Source organism: Chamaea fasciata, unplaced genomic scaffold (assembly GCF_029207755.1).
Source record: "Chamaea fasciata isolate MVZ Bird 193981 ecotype frontalis unplaced genomic scaffold, bChaFas1.0.hap1 SCAF_7, whole genome shotgun sequence".
Taxonomy (NCBI): Eukaryota; Metazoa; Chordata; class Aves; order Passeriformes; family Sylviidae; genus Chamaea; species Chamaea fasciata.
The window spans coordinates 31,907,831-31,935,714 of record NW_027094092.1 but is presented as its reverse complement, the minus strand read 5'-3'; the positions used below and the strand labels follow the sequence as shown (position 1 = coordinate 31,935,714).

The following is a 27,884-nucleotide window of genomic DNA, read 5'->3' as shown; positions in this document are numbered from 1 at the left end:
GCCTAATGAGATTAGAACAAACCAATAACCTCTTGATTTTGCTGCCTAATTATTACGTTTTTATAGAAGGATGCCAAAATTGAGGAAAATATCTGAGATTCATTATAGTTACAAATTTGTTATTGGGAAAGTGGAGAAAAGTGTGTTTACAACATCTGTTCTATATATGTGAATATCAATATATTACCTACTTACATTTGTAAATATAGGTTTACTTTATATTCAATTTTTTTAAAATGTATGGGTTTTTTTCAATACATACATTTGTTTTTGAAATCTGGTCTACAAGCTGTATTTTATATATATACACTCACATACTATATATATATATATATTACAGGTACAAACAATCTTGTGTGGTACAAACTGCTGGCAAAACTATCTTTTACATCTTAGACAGGGAAACATATTTAATGACTTCATCACAACAGACTTCACCTAACTGTGGTTAACCTCTTAATAGGTGTCCTGTTTTCTAGAAGCCAATATCTCTTACTGTATCTCTGCACACCAAAGTAAAATAAGTGAAACTAGCATTGCCTATCAATAGAAATACCAGAAGGGAGGAAAAAAAAACCCAGAAATGCAGAGAAAACTGAATCCATCCTGGTTTAGCTATCCTTCATCTAAACCAGGTTTAATGTATCAATAACGAAGTTGTAATTGCAAGGTTATAAACATGAGAGTAGAAAAGCTACACCATTTTAGTTATAGACATCAGATCTAGTCTCCAAGAATACCTTTGAAATGCCAAATAGTCCACATTCTCTTTCAAATTATTAATTCCTTCCCCTTCCAAGACTGATACTCTGATAAAGTGAAACTGGGTACCCCAGGGTCTTTTTAACTTGATGCATAAGACAATAGTTCTTTGAAGATAATGTATTGAGTATTTGAAGAGTCACGTTGACTTGTCCCATACTTCTTGCCACCTCTACGTAGTTTAAAATGCTTAATGATTTTTTTGTTTCCCTGTTCATTTTATAAGCTGTTTTCCAAAGTCTCTATCAGTATTTTTGAGTGTGTTTTGGAGTATATGCAAGGGCATTTTGGAGTGTGGATAGAATATTAGAGAGTAGTTTTTCCTATACTGTTCTAGTCATCTTACACAGCAGGAATCCTATATTTAGTCTACCTTTGAAGTATAAATATAGTATTTCATTTGTACAGAAATTTCATTAACAGTGGCTTGTTCTTGTTATTTGTTTTTTTAATGAAGATGATTTGATAAAGAAAGCTAAACATGCTTCATAAGTTATTTTACTGGCTAGTTATAGTTGGTGCTAAAGAAAGCAAATAAAATGATCAAAAGAAGATCAAAAATTATCATCTCAATGTGAAATCTCAGTGCTTCCTTGTAATAAGTATTATCATGTTTTAGAGAAGTAGTTAGCAGAAATAATGATTGTCCAAAAGCTGTATGTGTACATCTTAAATATAAACCCAAAAGTTGAAGTCTTGTCCTGAGCCTTCTAGGCTAGCAATTGGCCTACTATGTTATACTTTGGTTCATTATTTTTTTTAATTTTTTTAATTTACATTTCATAAATAAAATCTCCCAGAGAAAGCAGTCTTTCTGTAAAGATCAAATTTATTATTTTAAGAAGATATAGCTTCATTATCGTTTCTTTAGCCTCTCTATTGTTTACAAATAATGTTAAAATCCTAGTATTAAAAGAATATGATCACTTAAGGGGTTTCGTGGTTGCTTAAATTATTGCAATTATTTTTAGTTGTTTAATTAACTTATTAGATGCAAATTGTTCGTATCATGAAAAAAGCCCTGGTTTCACCAGATTCATTTCAAAGAGAAATACAAATGAGTTAAGGCAGAGCTATGTGACTTCCTATAATGTTGGTAAATGGAACCTGGAAAAGAGTATGTACTTACATGGAAATATACATTGGGAATTTCTTTTATAAGGAAGTTTAGATGTTTTTGGTATAAAACCTTGCATTTTGAATGTAGTAAATAAGCAGCTTTTGTAAGTCAGTTTGCTTGTTTATTAAAAGATTGGCTCAGGTTCTTTTCCTCTGTCAAATAAAAACCTCATGGTCTAAAACTCACCTAGCTTAACTGAAAAAAAATTTCCTTAGAAGTAAATGTAAATGAAATCTAGAGCTCATACATTTAAAATTATTTTTGTGAGGTCTTGCTTTTGTGAGCTGAAAAATAGAGTAGTTGAGTTTTAATTTCTTTCAGTTTTTGTTGATTCAGCCATATTTGTGTTATTTATAGGCTACCAACACATTTTAACAGTTTTGAAGTTATAGGAGTTGGATCACTTATGCTTTTGAGTTTCTTACTAGTGGCAGAAGAAAAGTGTAGACTGATAAATTGTAAGCAGAAAATAAAAAGTTTGGCTTGTTCTTTCAGACGTAAGTACATTAGACTTTTTGTTAACAGGAAGGGGAAAAGGCCTGCAGCTTACATGCATCTTAAGTGGTCTTGGTGCAGGCAGGGAAGACATTAATTGTTCATGTGCCACTCTGTAAATATATTGTTTAGTGACCTCTTCATAAGGGCCTTTAATGACCACTCAATTTATTTTGTCTCTAACAAAATGTTTGCAGAAGTTTCATTTTACAAAAATAACATTATGACTTGTAAGGAAATGCGAAATAATTTGCCCTTGACACGGTCTATTGTTTTATGGATAAGACAATACTACATGGTAAAACAATAAAGATTAGAAATATTTAGTGCAGTTAATAAATTGCTTAGGTCCAGTTCTTAAAACTAAAAGTAATACTAATTCATATTATCAGTTTCAAATAAATCTATTCATATATTGTTCTAAATAATTTTGGTTTATTAAGCTTTTTTTGTTGTTGTATATAAAAAACAGGAGGAATTATATTTTTTTTCCTCACCAGTGTTCCTAGCAGCCTCTTTACATGTAGTGTTCTCTATGTATTCAGGTGGAAAAGCCTTTGAAGAAAGAGGCATGTCACATATCTTATTTTTTAGTTTAAACTGTATGAAATATTCAGAGTAATCCAGGTAATACTTCAGCCTATGTCAGAAACACATACCTGAAAATAATAGTTTCTTTGCCAAATATATGGCTTCATCAGTCTCAGAAATACCCGAAGCACAAGGAAGTCATTCAGATGTTTTTGAAACCTTGTATGATTTATTCAGAATTGAACAATTAAGGAAAAAGCCTTCAAACATTTCTTGTGTTGTTAGCATCAAACAGCAGATTTTCAGGCCTCATGGGAAGTAAATGCAAGAACTGGGATGCAGTGGAAATGTGGTCTCTCATCCATCCTTCTGTGTAATAATTAAACTTAGTTAGAGGAGAACATTTTTAACAATGTTTGCAGAACAATGTTGAATTCTCTCCCAGACTTAACTCTGGCAAACTGGGAGAAGTAAGGAGAGAAAATTTGAAGAACAAGAGAAGCTCAGTCTGGTTTTCATTTTCTCTACAGCTGTCATCTGGCTTTGAATTCTGCTGGAGAGCTACAGCTGGAGTCATTTTATTGCTTTACCCAGCATCCTTTTGCTTGTGCGCACAGAAATGTTTTAGTAGTCTTGGAAAAAAATTCAGAGTATCTCTTAGCAACCATAGGACAGTAATTATTATACCAGCAGCTGGGAGCAAACCAGATTTCCGTTGTGCATTAAAAACTGGCGTAGGTTACTTTACAGATGATACTGAATAACCTATGCCAGTACTGTACTTTGGAGGCTGTGGTTAAAGAATATTGAATGTGGGCGGTGTAATTGCTTTGGACAGTAGAAAAGGAGAAGTGTGTGCATCTGTGTTAGTGTGTGATACTCTGTATATTTGTTCTGTATATGTTCTTGTGGAAAACTTTATATGTTTGCATCTTACTTAAATGCATTTTCAGCACAATACCATTTTTGTTTCTAGGGCTTTTACTTCAGATTGTCAGTGTTTCCATTATAAATGTGGGTTTTCAGGTGTTGTAATAAAATATCACTTTGGAGCAGGAAGTGTTGTCCAAGGAAAAGGTTTTTGGATACTAAGAAACGTGGTTTGATTTATCTAAACTACAGTTTAATTAAAAGCAGAGAGTTCAGCATGGTTATCTGGCGTTTCTGTAATTTGGCATAGTGAATATTTATTGGCTAAAGAACTGACATGATTGCTTTTTATTTTAATACCAGAAGTTAGTCTGTGTCTGCTTAGCTGTAGTGTAAAGGTTGGTAAGCTGAGCATTGTGCTTTCAGAAATGCTGTCTGGCGAGTTTTTGTCTTACAAAAGGTCACGTGCTTTTCTCTGTCTGTTGCCACCCCGAAATTTGTCCTTGAAGTCAATTAGTTTGAATTGTGGTATCTGTGTTGGAATTTTCTAAAAGCATTCTTTGATAATTGCTGTGTATGGGGCACAGGTTTGCTTTAAGATTAAGGTTTGGATTTTGTACATCATCTGGCACCGCTAGTTAGCGCAGTAAGAGATGATCTGTGCCTGTGTCCTTCATTAGATGGAGCGCTCCTTGACTGCCAAGGGGAGTACCTTGTGTCTGCCTGTGTGAGCATATGCATGTGTCCTTTTTGCTCTGTAGTGTAGAATAGTATATTTTTAAACAAGAAAAGTGTGAATCACCTGCAGGGACAGGAAATAATGCAGGCTGCTGCAAATCTCACCCAGGGATAAAGACTGGCTTGGGCTTGTGGGTAGTATGTGTTTTTTCCCTGGCAAGGAAGGAGTAGAAGTTTTTGCTGCTTGCTCCCTTCTCCCTAGACTACTCAAATTTATAATAACCAGGGGAAGGGGAAAGGGGATTGCTTATCACTGTGGTTTCTGTAAAATGGCTTCTAGCTGTTAGCTTAAATGCTTGTAGTCATTTTTAAACATTGCTCAGACCAAAAATGGTTGTAGGCATTTCTTCCTCATTTTGAATACAGGTCTTCTGTGGTTTTAGCCACTATTTTGGAAGCTTCTTATATCATTGGGCAGTGTATCTGCAAGAGTACCTCCTGCCATGAAGATGTTTGCTATTGCACTAATATTTGATGCTTTTTGCTCTTAAAATAAGTGTACATATATGAAGTCTAATTGTTGTCAGTCATTCCAATATTTCTTTTAGACTCCTTTCCCAACAATGTTTGACCAGAAAACTTAATTTTGACAATAACAGGGTCAATTACTTTGTTGTGGTGTCACGATCAAGGATTTGCAAATGTTTCTTCTTTTTGGCATTTTGCATGTCTTCACAATTTTTCAGGGGGACTTCAACCTGGCTGAGTGAACTTTTGTCTTTCTTGGCATGTATGGTCTCTAGTATTAATTGCACTGGTCATGAATTAATTACTAAATTTAATGTTATCCTACATGGTGCTTCTGAAACAATATATGAAATCTTAGTGAGGTGATGATTTTCTTTCTCCTACAAAATCAGCTACAGACCAACTACTTCATATTATCTAGGTGTCTTAGAACTTGATACATTAGGCTTTTATTTATGTGACGTGCTAATGTAATCCTGGAATAAATTCTGTTAGTATTTTGATGAGTGAAAACTAATGATTCTGAGATAATACTTAACTTGCCAAAACTTTAGGTTTGCCTCTGCCTCAGTATTTTTCTGTAGTATTTTTATTCTTTTCCTCTGAATGTTTTCTTGATACATACAAATTCTTATGATAAAGCTGAAACGTTCTCATTGCTGGAAGCTTGATTATGCCAGAATTTTATCAGTGCTATCTGTGATGACAGCCAGTTAACTTTTCACCATCCCTCAATGCAAACAAAACATACAGTACATTTTTGGTGGCCCAATGGAATTTGTGTCAAAATGCTTTGCTGTATCCTAAGTATTTCTCAGTCAGTCAAGCTTAAAGAATGAGAACTGTTTGTTTTTCAATTCATTTCAGAAATTGGATCATCTTACAAGCCAGTATTCCACCAACACATACTTCTTCTTCCTTCTTCTGAATGGCACAAGTCCTCCAGCTATCCCATCATATACTGCTTCATGGTCGCATTTTTGTATCAAATTGCCTGATACAACTTTAATTGCAGAAAGACAGTCTTTATGTGTTTAATGCACACTTGCTGCAATTAGATATTTTAATTGAGCCAGTATAGATTAAAAATTACTTTCTCTTCCTTTCCAGCTGATTTTGCTTTTAATTTATAAAGAGGTCTGACTGCCTTTTGCCTTATTAGTCTCAGATTTTTTTTTCAATTGTGTTTTTGTAAATACTGGCAGCTTTGTGGGTAGTTAGAGAAAACATCATCTCAGAGACAGGTTAATCTCTTACTTCCTTAAAGAAGTCTGATTTGGCAACTGTATTTCAAAGGCATTTATCTCTAGTGCCTAAGTGTGCTGTCTGCGGAGAAATTCTGTATTTACCAAGGCTCACAAAAATGAAGAAAATACTTGTCTACTTTGAAATGCTTTAAAAATGTGCATTTAATATTACTTGTATTTATAGATACCTCTAACACGTTATATGGAATATTAACATATTTATGTATGAACTTGTTAGGTTTGGCATTGTTTCTATATAAATGCAAAAATCATTTCAAGGGAGTTCTTATGTGTTCTAGACCGCTCAAGAAAATACATCAGGTTCACTAATGAAAGATCACCTTTTTCAACATGAAACTGTAGTAACCAGTGAAACTTACAACAGTGCAAATTTAAGGCCTTCAACATTTGAGGATTTCAACACCAGGAGAGCCTGTTTTCCTAGCCAATCTAACCAGGTAAGAATACCCATGAAAGAAGCAGTCCTTACTTTGCTTGCTGTATTAATGGCACAGTGTGTAGTTTCTGCAAGAAATCACAGTGTTCTGAGTCCATGTACTCTCAGCTTCTTGAAATGTTCAATATAAACTTTGCAGCTGAAATATTATAGCATTATTATGGCAGAGGTAAAGCTTTGTGAAGGTATTTACCTATCTTTGTAGTGCACCAGACTACATGAATAAATCTCTAATTTCTTTGAAGTCTGTTTTTGTATTGCAGATTTCAGTATCAGCAGCTTTAAAAAGCTGTTGAAATTTTTTCAGAAAATGTTAATTGGGCATTAGCTCAATCTTGGTTACATGTATACTAATTCTGTTTTGCTTAGAAATATTGAAAAGTATCTTTAAAATTGAGTTGGATGCATTGTACAGTAGGGCACTTCTAAATATTTTTATCGAAACATTGTTTATGCTTTCTAAATGCCTGTTTAAACTAAAGTACTCTGTTTTGGTGCAGAAAGGAATATATGTATATATCAGTTATGTGTGAAAAGTATTGAGGCATTGGTACAGCTTTTCCTTTTACTATACTATACTATTCCTTTTCCACACTATACATTTTTCTTTTTTTTCTAAAGCAAAAAGAACTGACAGTTTTTTAGACTTAGTAAATTGGATTATAATTAATTTGATGGTCTTATGTCTAGAACCAAAGACATGGGAAACTTAGAATATGCTGAATAACAGTAGTCAAAGCAGAATGCAAGTTCAAGTAGTTCTGAAGACTTACAAAAAGAATATTTCTGCTACTTGAAATAAAGCTTTTTAGTGCCCTCAGTTATTTTTGCAGAGAAAAATATGATTGTATTTAAGTCTTATATCTGCTACTCTTATGCTGCTTTGTTCACCAAAAGAAGCAAGCAGTGTTATCTGGAGAACTAAGAAGCTTGAAATTATTAATTTTTGATTTTTAATCATTGATCTACTCCAATTATCTCTTTGCATAAGTCATCTCATATTATTGTTTCTCTTAAGGTATGTATTTTTCCCCTCTTCCCATTTACTTGCAAAGAGAATTGTAAATATTTTTTTAGAATAAACCAGATGGGTGATTAGGTTATTGCAGTTAATATTTAATGGCTACAGTAACAAGTGATGTATGTCCTGTTAGTCTTCCCAACATTGTAAAGAAAAGTGCAGTAGCTTAAAACACCTGTAAGTTTTAAAAGCATGTATAAAATCAACTACTGAGAAAGTGATAATGTAGGTTTTGTTCAACTGATTAGTCTGTGTCTGCCTGATAGAAATTAAATAGAAATTTCTTTCAAATGACAATGTTAGAATTCAGTTCTTGAAAAGGGAAGTTATGGGCAATTCCATGAAAATTTAAGTAGATATTTCTTAAAATATTCTTCTCATGTTGTAGCACCACTTGCAAGCAACAGACACACTCTGCTTTTTGCATGGTCTTGTGGGACACACATTCAGAACATAGGCAGGTCACCAGAACCTCACATTCTGTATGTGCACACACTGCACTGGCTCTGCTAAACTCCATGCATGCAACCAGGTGGCGCAGCAGACCTTGAGCTAATTACTGGGTTTGTTTCAATTTTGTGTAAATAAGTTTGAACACTCTTACTTAAGAGTGTGCTCGTAAGTTGAATAGCTCAAGAAGTACATGCTCCAACTAAAGAAGTGATTAATGACAATTCAGATTTTACCTGTAACATTTTGACTGTTATTAAAAAAAATATTCAAGTCCTTCAGCTTTCCACCTTCTGATACATGGATAAAAAGTGTGTTAAACTTAGTACTTTGTGATGATGTAGGCAGCTGCTGGTGTCTTCATATTGAAAAGTTGCAAGGTGAGCAAAGTCAGGTGTATGTCTTTTAGGAGAAGCTGCAAAGGCTACTGTACCAAGGAAGTGACTGTGCCTTGTTTAAAGGTGCACCCCTTCCAGTAAGGTGTGATACTTGTGGGTTCAGTTGCATCAACAAAAATTTTCTGCCTCATTTCCGCTGGGCTAATCATGTTCAGAATCAGATTCTCTGTGGAATTTCAGTTTGCTGTAACATTCTTCCTCCCTTCCTGCTTCAGCTTCACATAGGTGACATTTGTACTGAGTTTTACTTTTGACTGTTTAGAGGACTGAGTGCATTATTCTCATTAAATTTTGCTGCTATTTCTATCTGACTTTGGATTGTGAATTGTTCATAAGTTTTCATGTACTTCATGCATTCATAGCGGTCCCATTTAATACCCAGTGAGTAAGCTCTTTCCAGCATTTCTCCAGTTTGCCTATTTTTCAGCATTTTCTGCTCAAAAAATATTTCTTAATATCAGTGCCATAAAGAGTGTAGTGGTGCCTTATTTGTAACAGTTAAGCATTTTTAGGTGTTGGGCTCAAGACTTGAAAAAATAAGAGTTCTATGTATGTCGTGTGTTCTGCTCAAACTATTAAAAAGCATTCAAAGGCTTAGGAGAGGTCAGATTCTACAGTTGTTAGTATTTGTAGTGATCTTTAATGGCAATGGGAGGTTGAGGGTGGTTTTTTTTGTATTGAGGTTTTCGGGGTTTTTTCCTTTAAACAATGTTTTTTATTTACTGTCTTAAGTGCATGCATAATATTCTGTATGGACAGTGGGGCAAGGATCCTTTATGCCTGTAACGTATGGAATTTTAATTACTTTTGCACCTTTTTTCCTTAAATAAATTTATGCTGTAAAATGTTCAAATAAGGCAATTAGCCATAGTTAGTTATTTTTGCTAAGCAATAGATTCTTCCTCTTGTTTTGTTTGAGAACAGAATAGGGCTGAGAAGCAGTCTACTTCTATAAGCAAAGGGGAAGCCTAACTGCTCACATAAGAACCCGGTTAAGTATGGAAGAGAAGCAAGTTAGCAGAATAGGATATAACCTTTTTTCTCCCAGTATCCTTGAAGCCTTGTGGAAGTTCAACTGTGTGGCTTGGAGCCAAGGGAAAAAAAAATTGTTCTTGTTAGAGTACTCCAGTTGAAAGTCCCAGGGCAAAGTATCTCTAATTACAGTTCTGTTCTCATCACACAAGGATTGTTGAGCAGGGAAGTGGTTAGAGCAGGCTACAGATATTCTTGCATAATCAGAAGATAGCATATTTTAAGAAGCTCTTCCTTCCTCTTTTCCAGCTGCCTTCCCTTTTCCCTTCTCTGTCTCCTACCCCAAAACCAGGACATGCAGACTTCAGCGCAGTAGGAGCATAGACAAATGCAAAGTGACATAGAAGTGTTTTAACCTGAAACATCATCTTCAGTTTCACACACTGCAACAGAATAGAAACATGCAGTTCAGATGTTGTACTTGACTATGGAATGCTGATACATTGATTCTCATTAATTTGAGTACTAATAAGGTAAACCCTTTCAAAGCAGCAATACTGATGCCAAAGATTATTCCCAAGTGATTCATGATTCTGGAAGAATTTGTAAGACTAATAGGTTAGAGGGGAGGGGTTTTTTGTCTTTTCTGAGAGATGGTTTACACGCTGTGCACTTGACAGAGAAAAAGGCAGAATTTGACTTGAAGCCCATTTATAATCTGGCTCTGATTATAATAGCCCTACAGTGTAGGAAAATAATTGCCTGCCTGTAAGGTAGAAATACTGGGGCATACTGAGACCTTTGCTTTTTTGCTGCACTGTCTGCTATTTTCTGGTGCTACTTTTTATACACATGCTTAAGTTTTACTCGGTCATTATTTGCGTGTTTTCTTGCAAGTGTAATGTGATTTCAGTAACATTTAGTGGCAGTCCACTGTCTTACACTTTGATATGTAAGGGCTGCAGTATTTCAGTTTGGATGATTCTCTGAATTTTGTCATCTTTGACAACTTTTTCATGCCCTCATGCCCTTTCATTGTAAGGTGGAATAAACAAGAACTCTGTCTTCTCTGCCGGTTTTGTATGTGTTTAGCACATTCCTTATTAATTGCCTTTTGAAGTAAAAGGTCTTAAGTGATGGTCAGTTCATTACAAACTGAGAATTTTAGAAGTCCTTGGGTCTTTGCCTGCTGGTGTCCTAAACTAATCAATTTAAGTGCTGTAGATGAGCTAAGGAGAGACGCATTCAGAAGATGCAGTTAATGATTGATCGTCATACTGAATGTTATTCTTCATACTGCAAAATCCTTATCTAGAACACAGCTTTGATAAGAAGTTACCAGTGTTCAATACTCTTGTTATGAATTGGAGAGAGCAGGAAAACTTAGAGCAGGAATTACAGAAAGCTTCTCCTGGATAACACCACGGTGAATGTATTGGGCAGGTAGTCCTAAAGCAGCAGATCATCACATGAAATCAGCACAAAAGGCAACATTAATCTGTGGGATTAGTTTTCACTTTTAGATGTTAACACTCTAATTTTAAGCATAATTCACAGAGAAGCATCACGTTTTATGCAGATACCAAAATACCCAAAAGCTGTTACAAGACACTAAAAAGTCAGGAAAGAATACTAAAGCTCACAGGCCTAATACCCTGCAGAAGACTCATTATGGTGGGGATGTTTGTAAATTATAGTAGTGAGAAAATAATCTGAATTTTTTATCCTCAGGCAACAAGAGAAAAAAGTCTTGTTTTTTTAGTTTTCTAATCTATGTTTTGCATTCTAGGTGGACATAAATTTGAGACTCCACCATAGTAAACTTCTCTTACTTTGCCATTTCAGGTCCCATTGAAGTCAATCAGACACGTTAGTTTTCAGGACGAAGATGAAATTGTCAGAATAAACCCTCGTGACATTTTGATACGTCGTTATGCAGACTACAGGCATCCTGACATGTGGAAGAATGACCTGGAGAGGGATGACGCAGACTCAAATATACCATTTTCTAAATCAGACAGTAAAAAATCTGACTATTTATACCCGTGTGGGGATGGAACTAAGTTGAATTCCCTAAAAGACTCAAAGAGTTCTGTGGTATTTAAAACTCAGCCTTCCTCATCAAAATTTAAAAACTCAAAAAGAAGAAAAGAGGATGGTGAGCGTTCCCGCTGTATATACTGCCAGGAAAGGTTTAATCATGAAGATAATGGCAGAGGAAAATGTCAAGATGCGCCAGATCCTATTAAAAGATGTATCTACCAAGTTAGTTGCATGCTTTGCGCAGAGAGCATGCTGTATCACTGCATGTCAGACTCTGAAGGAGATTTCTCTGATCCTTGCTCGTGTGACACTAGTGATGACAAGTTCTGCTTACGCTGGTTAGCACTGGTGGCACTCTCGTTCATTGCTCCATGTATGTGCTGCTACCTCCCCTTGAGAGCATGCCATCACTGTGGTGAGGTGTGTGGGTGCTGTGGAGGAAAGCATAAAGCTGCGGGATGAATCAGTCTTGTGCCAAACAGAGCTGAAAAATCTTTGTTTCCAGGAAGCATCTAACTTGGATTTGTGGAAGCTTTTTGGCAAGCTGAAGGGAATCTTCTTTCACGTAAGAGATGCTTGATGTGGAGGAAGAAGCAAGACTTGTCAGACCTTGGCATTTTACAAGTGCTAGCCACGCCTAACTATTTCCTTTGAGTGCGTGGCATTTGTTGCGAGTTGTGAAGGAGATTTTGCAAAGGAAAGCCTGTTCTTATTATTGGCTATAAAATGAGTATATAAACTATGATTATACTAAAAGGGATTAACTTTTGCCACTTTGTACATTCATGGTTTAGGTGAGGGGGCTCTTTTAAAAGGATTAAAACTTATCTGAGGGGAAATTTTAACTAAAGTGCACTAGTGACAGTTGATTTAAGATTAAGAAAAGTTAATACTCAGCAAATGAGAAATGAAACTGATTTCAAGTGCAACTAAATCACTTATTAATAGTTTTTTGGAAGCAACTTTATGTATAAATAACAAATGTTTATATTTAACTAAATGTGTAAGGTACGAATTATTACATGTTAAACTTTCCTTCCCTCTGATATAGTAGGTATGGACCATATCTACTGTCACATTCCATGGTAGTATTTTAAATAGTTAATTTAGTTGCATTTTTATTCCAGATGGACAAATTGGTATTTTCAGTCCTGGTTCCCTTCAGCTACAGTTTGTGTTGAGTTGTATCCATGCATTCTGATAATCTAAAAACCTTTAAAATATTAATTATTCTAGTCTTGAGTGACCAATATTTTTTTGTTAAGCACAGATGTAATTGTCTAAAATGTTCTTGTTAGAACATAACATTTATTTTTATATATAAATTACTTTGATTTCAACATAATAGCAAAAATGCCATTGTTTCTGTTGTTCAACCAGCAAGTTGTTTTCTTTTGGGGTGTCCTCCAAAAATACTTTCTTGCATATTCAAATGTTCATTAAGCAAAAGGTACATTAAGGCAGTTGTAACAAATTGTCATCAGTGTTCTTGTTTATCCTTCTGTTAAACTAGGATCCTGTTCAGCTGTTTATCAAGTACTATGATTAAAACAAAAGATTAATAACAAAAGTGAAATTGTTTTCATTATTTTGAACCACAACTTTTTCTAATTTGAACGGGCAAGAACAAAAGTACTGTGTGTTTTGTTCAAAAAGAACAACAAAAGACTTAGCTTGAGAAATAAATTCCAGCCCAGGCAGAACTGAGTGAACTTCTTAATTGGGGAATTTGAAGGCGGGTTTGGAGAGGGGAGGCTGGAGAGTGAGAGAGTGTGTGTGTATGTATGTGTATGAGTGCTGGTAGATTGTGTATGGTATTTCTTATGGTTTTGTACTTAGTAAGTCTAACTTTCAGGTAAGAATTAATTAATTAACCCACAGAGAATTTTTTAAAGTGTGACATGTTGTGCTATGTTATGAAATAAGAATAATTTACTTCTTGTTAAAAAGCTGTAAAACACTAAAAACAGTCACAATTGATAGCATAGGTGCCTGTTTGACACCTTGGCTGGACTGGGACAGATTGTCTTTAGTATACCCTTGCTATTAAACATAACCAAATAATTTTAATTTAAAAAATGCATTACTTACTTTTCTCACTTACATACACATTTCTTCAATATATTTTGTGTAATTTTTTTTCTGCGTGTATCAGACCCCTTAATTTTCCTTTGTAGCCCAGAAGTAAAATGAGCAAATGTATATAATTATCTGTCTGTAAAATACTTTTTAAAAGAAAACATTTATATTTATATTACAGCTTGAATTGACCGCCTTGTGTACATAGATCATCTCAAAGTATTATTTCACATTGAAAAAGACGACAAATATCTTGATAACTACAGAAGTTATGGAAGAGCTTCTAGTTTTGTATTAAGAGTTGATTGGATGGCTGAAGTCCAAGAATATGACGTGGTAGCAGCAGTCTTGGATTTTACTGTTCATGTATTTGAAAGCTGCTACTCTGGTTGGTTTTCGTGCTTCACACATTTTCAGCTAAACTTGGTTGCCTGGAATAGACTGTTAACTTTAAAAACAACTTTCATTTTAAAATGGTGACTTTTTTCTAGTGAATGAGAGGAATTTAATATTTGTAAGTGCTAGGTTACTACTTCAAGGTGGAGAGGTATGAACAACCTAAGAAAAGAACTTGCTGGCTGTATAAGAAAATGCTATATAATCATATTGTATATATACTTCAGAAAGAAATTAGTTTTAGCAATTTCCTCTGAGCACTATACAACACAGTGAAACTCCTGGTCCTGTACTGTATTTTATATGATACATATACTTTAATATTTTTCTTAAATGTGTGCATTAATATTTTCACCTTGCATTTAACCACTTTGCTGCTAAAATATTTTCACCTTTTGCTTTTCTCTTTGAAGACCTGTATCATCTAAAAAATGGTTACTAAATGGGCCCATGCTTGCTTGTTCCTGTTGTGCTGCGTCAGCCAGCTTGCCTGGTTTGAGAAACCAAATGCAAAGATCCGAGGTTGCATAAGGATTGGTTTTAGCGGCACGCAGGTGTACTTCTCTGGTGCTAGGGATCTTACCCACTGTTACATTTAGGAGATTGGCAGTGGAAGGTAGACATACAGCAAACCCGTTCCAGAACAGCTTGTTACATCCATACATCTTCTGGTTTTGGCGGCATGTAACATTCATTCTATCTCTTCTGAAAAACTTCCTTGAGCATTTGGAAATAGAGAAATTTCTTCCCTGATCCGTAATCCTTGCCTTTGCCATTGGAGCTGTAGTTTGTCAGGCATGTAGTACCCGAGCTTTGTGTTGCTCGGAGGGGACCCGAGCCTTTGGAAACCGTCACTGAATATTAAGTCCCTCGCTCGTTGGAAGCCTCGGTTACCGTGAAAATCGTTTCCCTTGAAAGTGGGGGAAGTTAAGGGAAGAGCGGCGCTCGGGCACCATCTGCCGGGGGAAGCTCGGCGGCCTTCAGGCACAGCTCTATGACACCGCAATCACCGGGCTGTCTGTGCACGGCTTAAGGTACACCATTAGGTTATGCTGTAGCATGAATATACAGAATAGTCATTTGCAATCTGACTGGGATGCTTTAGCTCATCATGCCTCTTAAGTTTCATTATTAATACTGAAGTAAAAATCCTTTAACCATGTATTTTGTTAGGTTTAACGTTGTGATGGCCTGTTACAGGAGCATAAGAACCAGGAATGAAATGAACATTCTTTTGATTGTGTCACTGGGCTTATAAGAAAGAGGTTTTATTATTATTTTTATTATGATGATGATTTTATTTATTTCCCCTCTGGAGGTTCTTCACACAGCACAGTTATGGAGTTTTCATCCTCATGCAGAGAATATTTGGCCTTTTGGTTTGTGATACAAATCAAGTTGTGAGTATGCACAGGTGGAGTGTGCTCTCACACATGAAATTCAGTAGCTGTGAAGGACATACCTACAGCTGTGTGCATGGTTAAAGCAATATCTAATAATAATCTACAATTATTATGGTAACTGTTTAGTAAAGAGCATGATCTCATAGAACTCTTCAAGAGCTTATAGAAGAGATGTTTCAAACAGTCTTAACCAATACAGTTTCTTCTAGAGGAGCAAAGGTATTGTGAAGAATGCCTTAATTGTGCATGTTGGAATATAACATTCCCATTTTAGATGAGTTCTCTTCAGAATGATCTGTTCGTGTGTACCTGGAGGATAATGTTGAACACTTGCGTAAATAATGCCCAGGTTTAAATTAGACTTCAGATCTTTTCCAAGCTTACGGCACAATGTGCAGCCAGTACAGCTATACATTCATATTACTAAAATGAAGATCAGGATCGCTGGCTGGCAACAAAAACAAGAACTTGAAAAATATGCCTTATGGTACTATTAGTCCAGCAGCTGGGTGGATAAAACTTGTTTACTTTGGTGCATTTACAAGTATAAAGAGGGCTTGAGGGGGCTGTTGGGTTTTTTCATTCTATTTTATTTTTTTTTCCTCTGAAAGTTTCCCTTAATTGCAAAAGTTGTGGTTCATTAAAGAAATTAAAGCATTTGGTGAAAAAGCAGCCTTCATGTTTAAAGCTGCCGTATAAGCTCTACATGGTTTTCCTTCTTTTGCTTGGTGCCATTTGCTTTTCACCCTAATGACCTCAAAGTGCCTCATGTGTATATTGTTTCCATTAAACCTCGACTGCTATTTGTGTCTACTAAATGATGTATAATTTAATTAACTCATCCCACATGGGTTTGCTTAAAGAATATGAATATAGCTTGTTTCTTCAAGTATATAATGTAAATATGTCTTTAAGTTTGTAACTGGTTTGTTATCAATATCCTTGTAAGGATACATCATATCCTTGTAAGTTGACATAGTAGATAACACCATAAAAACTGTTTCAATGTTTCTCCTGTAATTACCTGATTAAAAATATCTTGAAATGAAAAAAATAACACGTTTTTCCATTCTGTGTGGGTTTCCTCAGAACAGCACACATAAAATGAAATGTTGCAGTTCAAGAATAGAATAAAAAGCCCTAAATACAGGTATTACCTTCAAACTCCAGCATCTTTCATTGTAGGAACTATTTTTAAGAGATACTATAATGTTTTAAACAAAAATGGGCTTATACCAGCTTGCTTTGTATGCACAGCAGTACTTGTCGTTGACATCATGCTGAGGTCAAGATTCCTTTACGTAAAACGTGTATATCTGTGTTCCCGCTTGACCCTACCACAAAAATGCATATCTCTGAATATAATTCCAAGCTTTCTGTAAGTTGCAGAATAAGATATACACCAGAAAAGGAAGGAAAACTAATCAGTCCATGAAGAAAAATGAACAAGCAGAAATCTGTGAGACCATAATTTGAAAGTTCAGTGGTCAGGTTTTAGGAGAGATTATTTTAAATTGAATTGTATTTGCCTCTAGGTTTTATAAATGCTTTCTTAATGGTTACAGCCAATAAAGTAATTCTCCCTGTTCATTTGATCAGTTGCTAACTTGAAGAATTTTTATTGGCAGGTGCAAATGTTACATGGACTATTAAGTATAGATACTTGAGCTTTTAATTGAGGATGTGAAAATTCACCTCTACCAGAGAAATGAAACAGACAAATGAATTGAATGACGAATAAGGTGAGGAGTTAGGAGAGAAAACTATAGAACTATGTGAAAAACGCATATGAGAAAGTAGTTCAGCATTAAACATGGTTTCATACAATTTAGAAACCTAGTGTTACATCTCAGACAAATCAACCTAATGTCATGGTTAATGCACAATCTTCTGGGTTTGAACAAGAAAAAAAGATAGTTAAGGGGTTATTGTTCTTTTATTTTTCTTGATGATTTATTTTTCTTGTTATTTTTTCTCGTCTTTTTTTTTGGGGGGGGTTGTGGTGGGCTTTGTGGGGGGGGTTGTTTCTTATTCTTTTTTCTTTTTCTTGTTCTTTTTTTCTTTACAGCTGAGTCAAACTCAGTTGCTGGAGTTCACAGAGCTGGTGGTCAGTTTCTAAAGAGAATTCACAAAAATATCTAAGTCATTTAGCAATTAATACTCAGCTTTTTGTATCACTGTTTCCTGAACCTTTTGGCTTATTGTCATGGATCACTACGGGATCCTGTGCCAGAACAGAAAGTGTTCAATCTGTAGGATTGAACATAATTTGAGAACACTGAGCTGTAATTTAACAGTTTGGAAACAGACATAACAAGCAAATGATGACAATAAAAAATAATCCACATTTTATACCTTTAATTTGAGATTGGACAGTGTGTACACACACACAATGGGATCTGATTTAATTGTGCTTTGAGTAATGCATACTGTGTATCACCTACAATACTTAGTTTTACCTAGAAGGAAAAGGAAAAAAGAGGTAAGCCAGTTCTTCAAGAAACTTGCATCTCTAGATATCCATGCCCTGACTTGAGGGGTTTGGGAATATTTGAGAAAATGAGGTTTTTGACAGAATAAGCTTCTCAGATTAATTGTGATTTCAGCTAAGTGGTGGTTTGGCAGACTCCAGGCACATCTCAGTACCCACCAAATTATATCCAATGTTTTTAGCAATATGCAATTATCTATGTTAGATCGAGGTAATGCACAGGAACAATTATTTCATGTTTGGTATTGGCTGCTTTTTTATTTTTTAAACCACCAACAAAAACCTCTTCTGCGTTCTGATTATGAGTAATATGAATCAGGGTAAGTAAGCTGACCAAATAATAACTGTTTGAAAGAAGAGGAGACACCCTTCTAAATGCAGACCCAGTACTGATCAATAAAATCTGTTTCTGTGGTCACTGCTAAAAGTAGCTACAAGAAAGCCTGTTAAGATGATTAAACTTACTGTTGCATGTAAAACTGGCTTTGAGTTATGGGCTAATCTTCCTTACTCCAAGACTGCAATCTGTCAAACCATTCCTGTATGAGCTCTCTCCTTCCAGTACTATATTTGTAGAATACAAATCTATTTACACCTGACACCTCCTAGCCCTCTGTGTGAGTAACTTGCCATTTTGTATCCCATGTAAACAGCAAGTGGTGTAGTGGACTACTTCTTTCAAACTGAAAATAGGAGAATATTGTTACTGAAGTAGAAAGGGGTTGTGCAAATATATTGCTGCTGTCAGCAGTTATCACTGCCCTTTGCTGAAGCGGGCTGTCTCTTTGTACCTGGCAGTGTGCTTAGGTGCTTTTCTGTTGCCTATATTGCCAGTGAGGGAAGTGTTACAGTGACTTGATCTTTCCTGTCTTTTCTCCATAACTTGTTCCCTTTTTCTTTCTGTGTGTTCTGAAATTGTCTTCAGCTTTCTTTGCCAGCATGTAGTTTTTACAGTCTGTGTGTGTGCATCTGATGATGATAGCTGCTGATTACTAAACACCCATTATAAATAGTATTTAAAAGTTTGTATTGCAAGCCTCAAAAGAGTTAGAAATACTGCATCACTCTTGAATATGGTAATGCTGAGAAGTTGTCTCCATTAGGTGGGCATTCAGCCACAGACTGATCAATCCAAAGAACTGTTTTCCAAGTCTGATATGGTTTTACCTAAGTCTTCTTTTGTCTCTTGCCTACTTGAATTTAACTGTTTATAAGATGGGTAATGGACTGGATTCTGCAAAACATTATTGGGCAACTCTTTTCAAGGGGAGCTGGAAAACTAAAACACTGAAGCTCTAAACAACCCTCGGTTTCCTCTCTTGCCCTAACAATCACATTGGTCATAGAGTTAAATAATTTTAACAGTTGTTGGAACTATGTTGAAACCAACAAGGTGGAACAAATTAATTTGGGAAGGCTGTCAATTTTTGGCCTTCAACAGTACTAGGGACACTTGAGTAACCAGCTGTGCAGGATCCACTGTTCTTGTTTTCCATGACTCTACAGCTAAGTGTTAAAAATGCTGCTTAGGAGCATTTTTTTCTTTCAGTGCTACTTCTGTCATGAGAATGGTGAATAACTATTCCTGCTTCCTTGCGCTTAGTGGTCTTCTGCCAGTTCTTGGAAGCCTGGAAAATGGTGGGGATGTGAGAAGTGAGAATGGTGATCCCTGCAAGGTGGACAGAGGTTAAATTACCTCTGTGGAATCATGGGAATAGAGAGGGAGAGAAGAGGAAGAGGAGCATCATCTAGGTCCTGCTCACAAAATTAATCTCTTCAAGATGTGTTGACAAGTGAAGAAGCATTCACAAGAAATTTCAAGCATTCTGATTACAGCTAGGCAGTTTCTGACATCCCCAGTGCCTTTGAGCCCTTTTGTGTACCTGAATTAATAAGTAAAGTCTGATACAGCCAAGGTCCTGGCTCTTCCGTAATAGGCAGTGTCTCAGAAATCTGCTAAGTCATAGTACAGAACACTCCTCTTTGTACATGGTGCATGTCTGGGATTTGTGCAGATGAATAGCTAATTGATTGGTATTGAAGATTGACTGCTGTCCAGACATTTCAATTAACAACGCCGTTCTAAAATAGTGGTGCTATCCAGACTTCTGATTAATTCTAGATTGTGGCAGACTTGCGCAGATTGCTCTGTGTTAACTGCATTACTAAACATATATTTTTAAAGTCATGGTTCTGAAGGCTTTAATGCATTTGGAGCTAGTTGACCAGAGAAGTGATGAGTCTCGATCTTTGGAGACATTCGGAACTCACCAAGACAGGTCCCTGAGTAATCTGCTCAAGCTGACCCTGCTTTAGGCCTTTGAGGTTGGACTAGGTGATCTCCAGAATTCACTTACTGCATCAGCAATTCTGTGGTTTTTCAAAAAAAATTATGAATTTTGAAGAAGAAAGATGGTTTCAGAATAAGTGATGTGATTTTGTGCCTGCTAAATCTGATCTCTAATTTTGAGGCAAATCCTACTGTTAACGCTTGAATATTTCAAGTTAAGATCAAAGGATTGTCATTTCAGTCGTGTCATCATTATAACTCAATGTTTTTCACTGTCATTAAAATATGAATATATTTCATGAACAAAGGCTTTTCAATATAAGTAATAGGTATTAGCATGGTATTGAGGTGAGGGGGAAAGCTAAGTGTTAGTAAGCTTAAAAATATTCACAGGTGTTTGCATAAGTAATGAACTGCTGCTTCACATGCTCTTTTGGCACAAAAACGTTTTCACAGAGTTGCTAACTTCAAGATAGTTTGGTTAAGAAAAAAAATAAAAATCAGGACCTCCAGACCTTTTCCAGATTACCAATCTACCTTAAAAGCACCTCTAAAACTTGCCTGGAATCTGGGACCTGAGCCAAGCTAGGTAAAAAAGCCTGTGCACAGTATATTTGAAAGGCACACACATCTGCTCAGGCTGATGCATCAGCAGCAGGGTGAGACTGGACGTGGGTGAGTACAGGCAGAGCTGGCAGCTAATCACTGAATCTGGGACCCTGTACCTACTACAAAATTTAAACTGTTCTTAGTAGCCAGAGCCAGAAGATGGGTGGGGACTTGAGAAGACTGAGTCATTCCCCTTCATGCCACTACTAAAAAATCAAAGTAATGTTACTGCACACAAATATTCATCTCATTTTTAGACAGACATTTTTCTGAAGTGGTTACTGAAATAGATTTTAACTATATAATTGCCAGTTCACATTTCTTAGTCCTGTTTCTCTCTTATGAAGTTTAGAAAAATGAAATATTCTAAAAACTTTGGCCGTTTTTGTGTTTCTGGAAAATTCAAAAGTACCTGAACTGCATCATTTGCTTGTTGGATGTCCTGCTGCCAACAGATTCCTGCTATTTTACCTCCAGCCAGCAATGAGGTGGTAAGTCTGGCTCATCGGCTTACTCAATAACATGCTGATCGTGACTCAAGTCCTTCCTGCACTATCCTTGATGACTTCATGCTCTCTGTAGCTTTTCTCTCCATTTATCCACCAGTGTCTCCAACAAATGCTCAATTATTGCCTAAAGTTTCTCTTCCCTTTAGACCAGTCAGATTTTGCTTTCCCCTCAGTCCTCATTTGTTCAGCCTGATACCTCTGAACTGGCTCACATTCATGAGTGTGGTGGCAGTTCTCACTACTGATAATATTTCCCTATAATGTTTATTATTCATAAATATAATTTCTTAGTAAGTGCTGCTGTGAGGCTTTACAGTAGTGTCAGGAAAGTAGAAGGATTTTGCCTCAAGATCAACCAAAAAATCCCCTACTCCTCCCATAAGGTGGGAGGTAAGCTAAGGGAGGGTGGGAGTGGTTCTGTTGGTTGTACTTTTCCATGCTATCACTCCTCAGTCTTGTAGTAATGTACCTTTGGCACCAGAGTTAGGATTGTAAGGCACTGGAGCTGTAAGACTCACTTTGACTTCACACCCTGAATGTGTGGCCCAGATGTATCTGCTGAAACTCCTTCACTGCAGCAGTTATCTCCATTCCCTCTGAATTTCTTTAACATAAACATTTACATTTAGAGGGAAAAGTAGAGTGAGAACATGAGCAGATCTACATTGTAACAGTTCGTTAGGACAGTTGCTATTGCTTGGAATAATTTAGAAAATGTTCAACCAGTTAACGCTTATATTTCTAGATGACATAGAATAGTTTCTTCCAAACTAACTGTTACAATGTGCTTTGCCCAGTGCAGGTACTCCCAGTTGGCTACACATCTGCTGAAGAATGAGATAGAAGTTACCTTTAACTATATCCATGGGGATAGGCTTCAGTGACATCTTGAGTGCAAAGCTGCCTGCACTGCGCAACAGCTTATTGCAAGTCCTTGCTCCCTTGATTTGTATATTTTTTCACTCTTTTCCTAAGTGCTGGCACTTGAGAATCTACTTTTAATCTTCCGAGGAAGATATAGAAGCCTTCCCCTTCATAAAGCAGGCAATCAGAAAGTAAATAAAGAAAATCAGTGAAGTATTTTTGTAGAGACCTGGACAGAACACCACCTGGGCTTGCTCTTTGATTCATGTACTAAATGTGTACTAAATGTACTAAATCAGTGATGGGCTGTGTTACTATCATTTATCCACAAATGACCTTTAAAAAATGTAGGCTTAATTATCAAGCTGTTGGATAAAGAACTGTCCTTTGCAAGACATCAAAATGATACAGATTTGTAAATGGACAAACTAGGTCCTGCTATGTGTGTGGACCTCTCCTGGGTTTCCAAAAATTTTGTGTATGTGAAAAATCTCACCTTGTGTAATCAATGATTGTACTGTAGAAAAGACCTTCAAGCATGCCCAGTTTAAAACACTGTGTGTGGCAACTGGATGTAAGAACATTTAAATGGAACTGCTCCCACATGTTGCAGAGGTCATTTAGGAAAGGCTGACATCATTAATGATTCATGTCTGCACAAACACAGCAAGTGACATACTATCACAACATCACTCGAGATGAAAGTCTTGGCTGTCAGAGCATTTGGTGAACAGACTGCTGGGACTTGGTGGAACTTTGACATCTGTGATGCAGCCCAAGAAGAATTTCAGATTACATATTTACATGGATGATTGGATGGCACCTCATCAGCTGCAGTTGCCTCGCAATGATCTTTCCTTCCCTATTTCTACTACATGGTGCAGTAAATGCTTAACTATATCTCTGACTTCAAAGGTCAGCTCTACTTGCAGTAATCTCACCAGCTGCTGACATGCTTGGATGGTCACTTACTAGACTTTAAACAACTTCTGAAATGTGGCTGGTAGCAACACGCTAATAGAATTTTCAGTGAGTTCTTCCTGTTTTGGACAGTAAGTTACTTGCCAATAACACATCTAGAGCAAGAGTTTTAAAGATCTCAGAAGATTGTCACTTCACTCTTACCTTTATTTCTTACAAAAGTGGAGTAAGATAGTAAAGAGGTATCAACAGGTGCTGCTTAGTTTCAGTAGACATAGTCTAGCTAGGTTATTTATATATAGAGCTATAGATAGATATAGCTATGTTATGCAGTTATTCAAAAGCCTGCCATTCAAAAGCATACCTGAAAATTTACCTTTGTCTTATTTTGCTACTGACTGTTAAATCACAGCTGACAGTAATTTGTGATGTCAAATCAGGACTGAAGCAAAGATGTTTCCCAAATAGGTTTTTTTCATAGTATCCTCCAAGTGAATCATATATTTGAATATAGGAACTTAGAGTGATCATGCATCTTGGGCATTCAGAATGTAAAATTGCTTAAAATCTTAACTGGGCTCATATACAGTGTGGTGAATGCCAAGAACTGCTGAGTGCACAGTCTTGGTTTCATCCAAAAACCTATGCTTGCTGAAGACTTTTATGTCCATCCAGTTTGTGTGTCAGTGAGCAAGCAGCAGTTAACCAGTCAACTAGATAACATGTAAACAATGTCTTACAGTGGTTTATTGACAGCCTTCTTCAGGTGAAATAGTTCCAGATGAGTTATTGAGGGCGGATGCTACACATAATCTGTGTAAGTTCGTTTCAATGTTTTCAAGCCATTAACTGACCAGAACAAGAAACCTGAGCTAGGATTTGCCTTAGCAGCTTGGTATTCAGCCTTGCTCAACCCCTGCATTAGTTCTGCTCATCTGTTTAACTCAAACACAGTCATTTCAGCTCTTCTACCAACATAAATATTGCATGCAGCACTCTGCAGAGGCATGGCATGAAATGCTTCTTTTCAGTTCAGCAGAGCTTAGTGAACCACAGTATGTCCCGAGGAATGGCAAATATACCCAGCCCAATGTTGAAGCAAATCGTGGTATCTTAAGCAAAATCTCCATAGCCAGGTAAACAAATTGTGGTGTCTCAAGCAAAATTTCTACAGCCAGGAGATTCTGCTTCTCTCCCACCGCCAAGTACATCCTAGAAAAGTGTTTTGGGTTGTTTTGTGGTTTTTTCTCTCTTGTTCTCAGTCACTTGTTTGCTTACATACATTGTTCCCTGAGCAACTAGTTTAGGCTTTAATGCTACTTGCCACCTGTAGCTTTAGAAGATCATCAGCTTTGGGAACATTTGTAGAAGTGCCTCATCTATATGCACACTGCTTTAGAGTTCTTTTGACAGTGTCATGGACAGCTCTTTTAGGAGATCTGTTCTAAGCCTGAATCTTCAGCAGCAAACATCAGGCAAGAACATGACTGGTATCACTTGTAGTCTTACAGGTTCCTGTGCCGTGACTTGAAGCCTCCTGATGCTTTTTGTTAATCTGGCAATGACAGAGTTACACCTCATCTCATCACCATTCACCTCAATGATGAAATTGCAAATCTTGTGCTACGATGTACAAACCATGACAGTTTTCTTCTAGTCATCCCCTAAGAACAAGCAAAAAAAAAACAAACAAAAAAAAAAAACCAAAAAACCAAAACAAAAGCCAAAAAGCTACAGCTAAACAATGTTTTGGGAAAGAAAAAGCATATAACCAAATTTCCATCAATAATAGCACATGTAATATCTTTAGTTGTCAGGTGAGAGGGCAATGTACCCTTCAACTTGAGGTCCCAGCAGAGGAAATTGATCTATTCCTTTTGAAATGCTGAAATGTGATTAGTTGGGCTCCCTGATCTTATATTCTTCTTTTTATACCATTTTTTCTTCTTATCTCAGAGCTTCCATTGGGACACCACTCACCATTTAGTATTTTCATTATTTAATTACGTTAATAAGCACTACCTGCACAGCTTCAAATGCTGCAAGGCTAATCTAGCTTTCTCCTACTCCCCTTACACATCCTGACAGGCCAGGTGGGAACCCCTTACCTGCTTCCTATGTCACCAAACATCCCAAACACCTAATTTTTAGAAACTGGATTACAACCTGGAGAAAAGCCCTGTAAATGTGCGGCCCTTCTGTGTCGCACATTGGGTTCCAATGACCTTGTTGTGCTCTGTTTTCAGCTCGCTTTCAGACTGTGGTTGTCCCAATTCCACTTTCCTTCTTTCTTTGGTTCAGTACCTCTATTCCAGCTGGTAACAGGCCTCTGAGTTTGTCACTGCTCAATGAATGAACTACATTGATAATGTTTTTCTAAGTTGCATGGAGAAACCCTGTTGTGCTTTTCCTCCCTTACTCCCTCTGCTGTAAGGACCTTGCATAAATTTTAGTGTCACTTAGTCACACATGAATAAGACTCTTTCAGTGCCATGGAAAAAAAAGTCATAGAAAGGCCAGTTATGAAAAAAAAACTTTAATATCCCTTAAATCTAGTAGAAGCTGTACATATTCACTTTTAAACTAGATCAGCCCTTTAGCTAGTAGAGCTTCTTATTTAGGTGCTGTTATTGTGCCTTACATTTTGGGTAAAGCAAAACTGCATGGATTAAAATTTATGGAATGAGGAATGTCAACAGAGAAACACACTGAATACTTCAAAACCTGCTTTAACCCATAAGTGGTTAACATTAACATTTGTTTAGTGCCAGTGAAGTTAAATTTATGTGGCACGTAATTTAGGAAATTGAGTAGGCAGAGAGCTGGTGGATGCCTTTTTAGTTAAAAAAAAAAGTTCATTTTCTGTTAAACGCTCACACATTTGTCATAGCAGCCTTGAAGGTGGCCAGAATGCTAAGCAAAATAAACAGTCCTAGCATAATGTTCACTGTAATAACATGTCTCATGAGCTAGTTCAGTAGTCCTTTTTATTACCTTATTTTCATTGCTCATTCACTGTGTTGGAGTTCTGTTTTGTGGTTTAATCACTATTACATCATTTTCCTTTCTTAATTTAAAGGTGCTGCCCTTTTCCTGTCATTCCATGACACCTCTTTACTACATGCACGTATCCCTCTTAATTTGTTTTATTTCTTAACAGTGAGTTCTTTACCCAACTATTAGTTCTCAGGAAAGACTAATAGTTGGGTAAATTTTCTCACAAATCTAATTAGACTCTGCTTTGTCATTAGGAGAAAAAATACAACAAGAAAGGCAACAGGAAAGAGCAATACAGTTAACGAAGTATGGCAGTACAAAATGCATAGAAAGGATCTTCAAAGTCTATCATAGTGACATCTGTGCAAAACAAAGAAATTCCAATGTTTATAGCTAATGCTCATCAAATTTCATGAATCATGGACAAAACACACAATATTTTGCACAAATTCTGAGTTTAAAGTAGAAAAGCTGTTCTCTATTACAATACTCTTTTTTTCTCCTCTTCCTTTTGAAGATGAAGATACATAGGTAGACTTGAGCAGAACGACATAAAAGAGATTTGCAAGCAGATGAACAACTGCTCTTCTATGTGTCTTCCTTGTCACTCCTAAGACACATGGGAAAATCCCCACTGACTCTCTGCCAGGTCAGGACTGAATGGGGACAAGGATTCAAGGCTGGCACCTGATTTTAGCATTTTGCTCTTTAACAGTTTAAATAATGAAATAACTGAACTGTTTATTCTTAAGCAACATATATGTACTACATAAATGGAAAAACAAAACCAAAAACCCAAAAAACAAACAAACAAACAACCCCCAAAAAACCCCACCAAACAACCCCAACTGTATTACCCTTTTCCTGAGGTGAAACATGCTAGTTCATCATACAGGTAAATGTTTTAATCTGGAAATTGTCCTCATCTGAGAGCTGAAATTCAGTTTATCTCAGCTCAGGTAGATAAAGAACTACTGACTTTTCAAAAATCCTTCTGAGATTCCCCTTTACTCAATTCTAAGTTAATTTCTGAAAAATAAGTAGTTTTTTAAAAAGTCTCATATTGTCCATCTCTGATATTCTCTTCAGGTCTGTGTATAAAGGTATGAAGAAATGGCCTTTGAGACATCCAAAGTGCATCTTACAATGTTTAGCCACAGTGCCATATCCATGGGAAGACTACCTAAAAATGATAGAGAATCCTCCTTAATTAATGGAGAGCAGAAGGGAACAACAGAATGACCAGAAATTAAATTTGCTGATACACTATGGATATTTTCTTTATGCAACCCAAAAGAAAATGTCACAAATTCTTCTCCCAAACCAAAAATACAGTCCAAAGAAAATGTACTCATTCCCAGGAGCTTTTCTCAGGTGTTGACGCTTCAGCAAGGTTCCTTTCACTTAACTGTCTGCACCATCATAATTACTGCATCAGTTGTGTGGTTTTTCTCTTTTCTCACTAAACCCCCTCTCTCTGTGCAATGCTCAGGTACCAGAATAATAGGGAGGAAATGCCATTAGGCAAAGCTTGTTTCCAAAGGGCCATCTGTGTAAGATCTGCTTGCAGGAGTTTAGATTGGGTCAATTTTGGCTAAAGCATGACAAATTATTTATGGAATTAGATTTAGTTGAGTATAGAATCCCTAACCTTTTCATGAAGTGGTATTCTGAAGAAAAGAAGAGATTAGCCAAGAACTGCTGGCCTACTGCTGTTTGTATTTGTTTTATGATGTTAATTAGGTTTACATGA

General features: G+C 36.4%; 1 protein-coding gene across 1 annotated transcript in view; it reads left to right on the top strand.

Annotated features, from left to right (window-relative positions):
• SPRED1 (sprouty related EVH1 domain containing 1) overlaps positions 1-13,142 on the top strand; it is a 58,763-nt gene extending 45,621 nt beyond the window's left edge. The window contains exons 5-6 of the mRNA XM_066188327.1: positions 6,531-6,689; positions 11,375-13,142. Coding sequence (XP_066044424.1) covers positions 6,531-6,689; positions 11,375-12,034 — 819 coding nt within the window. The 3' untranslated portion in view covers positions 12,035-13,142. The remainder of the gene's footprint in view (positions 1-6,530; positions 6,690-11,374) is intronic.
• Positions 13,143-27,884: the final 14,742 nt, after the last annotated feature.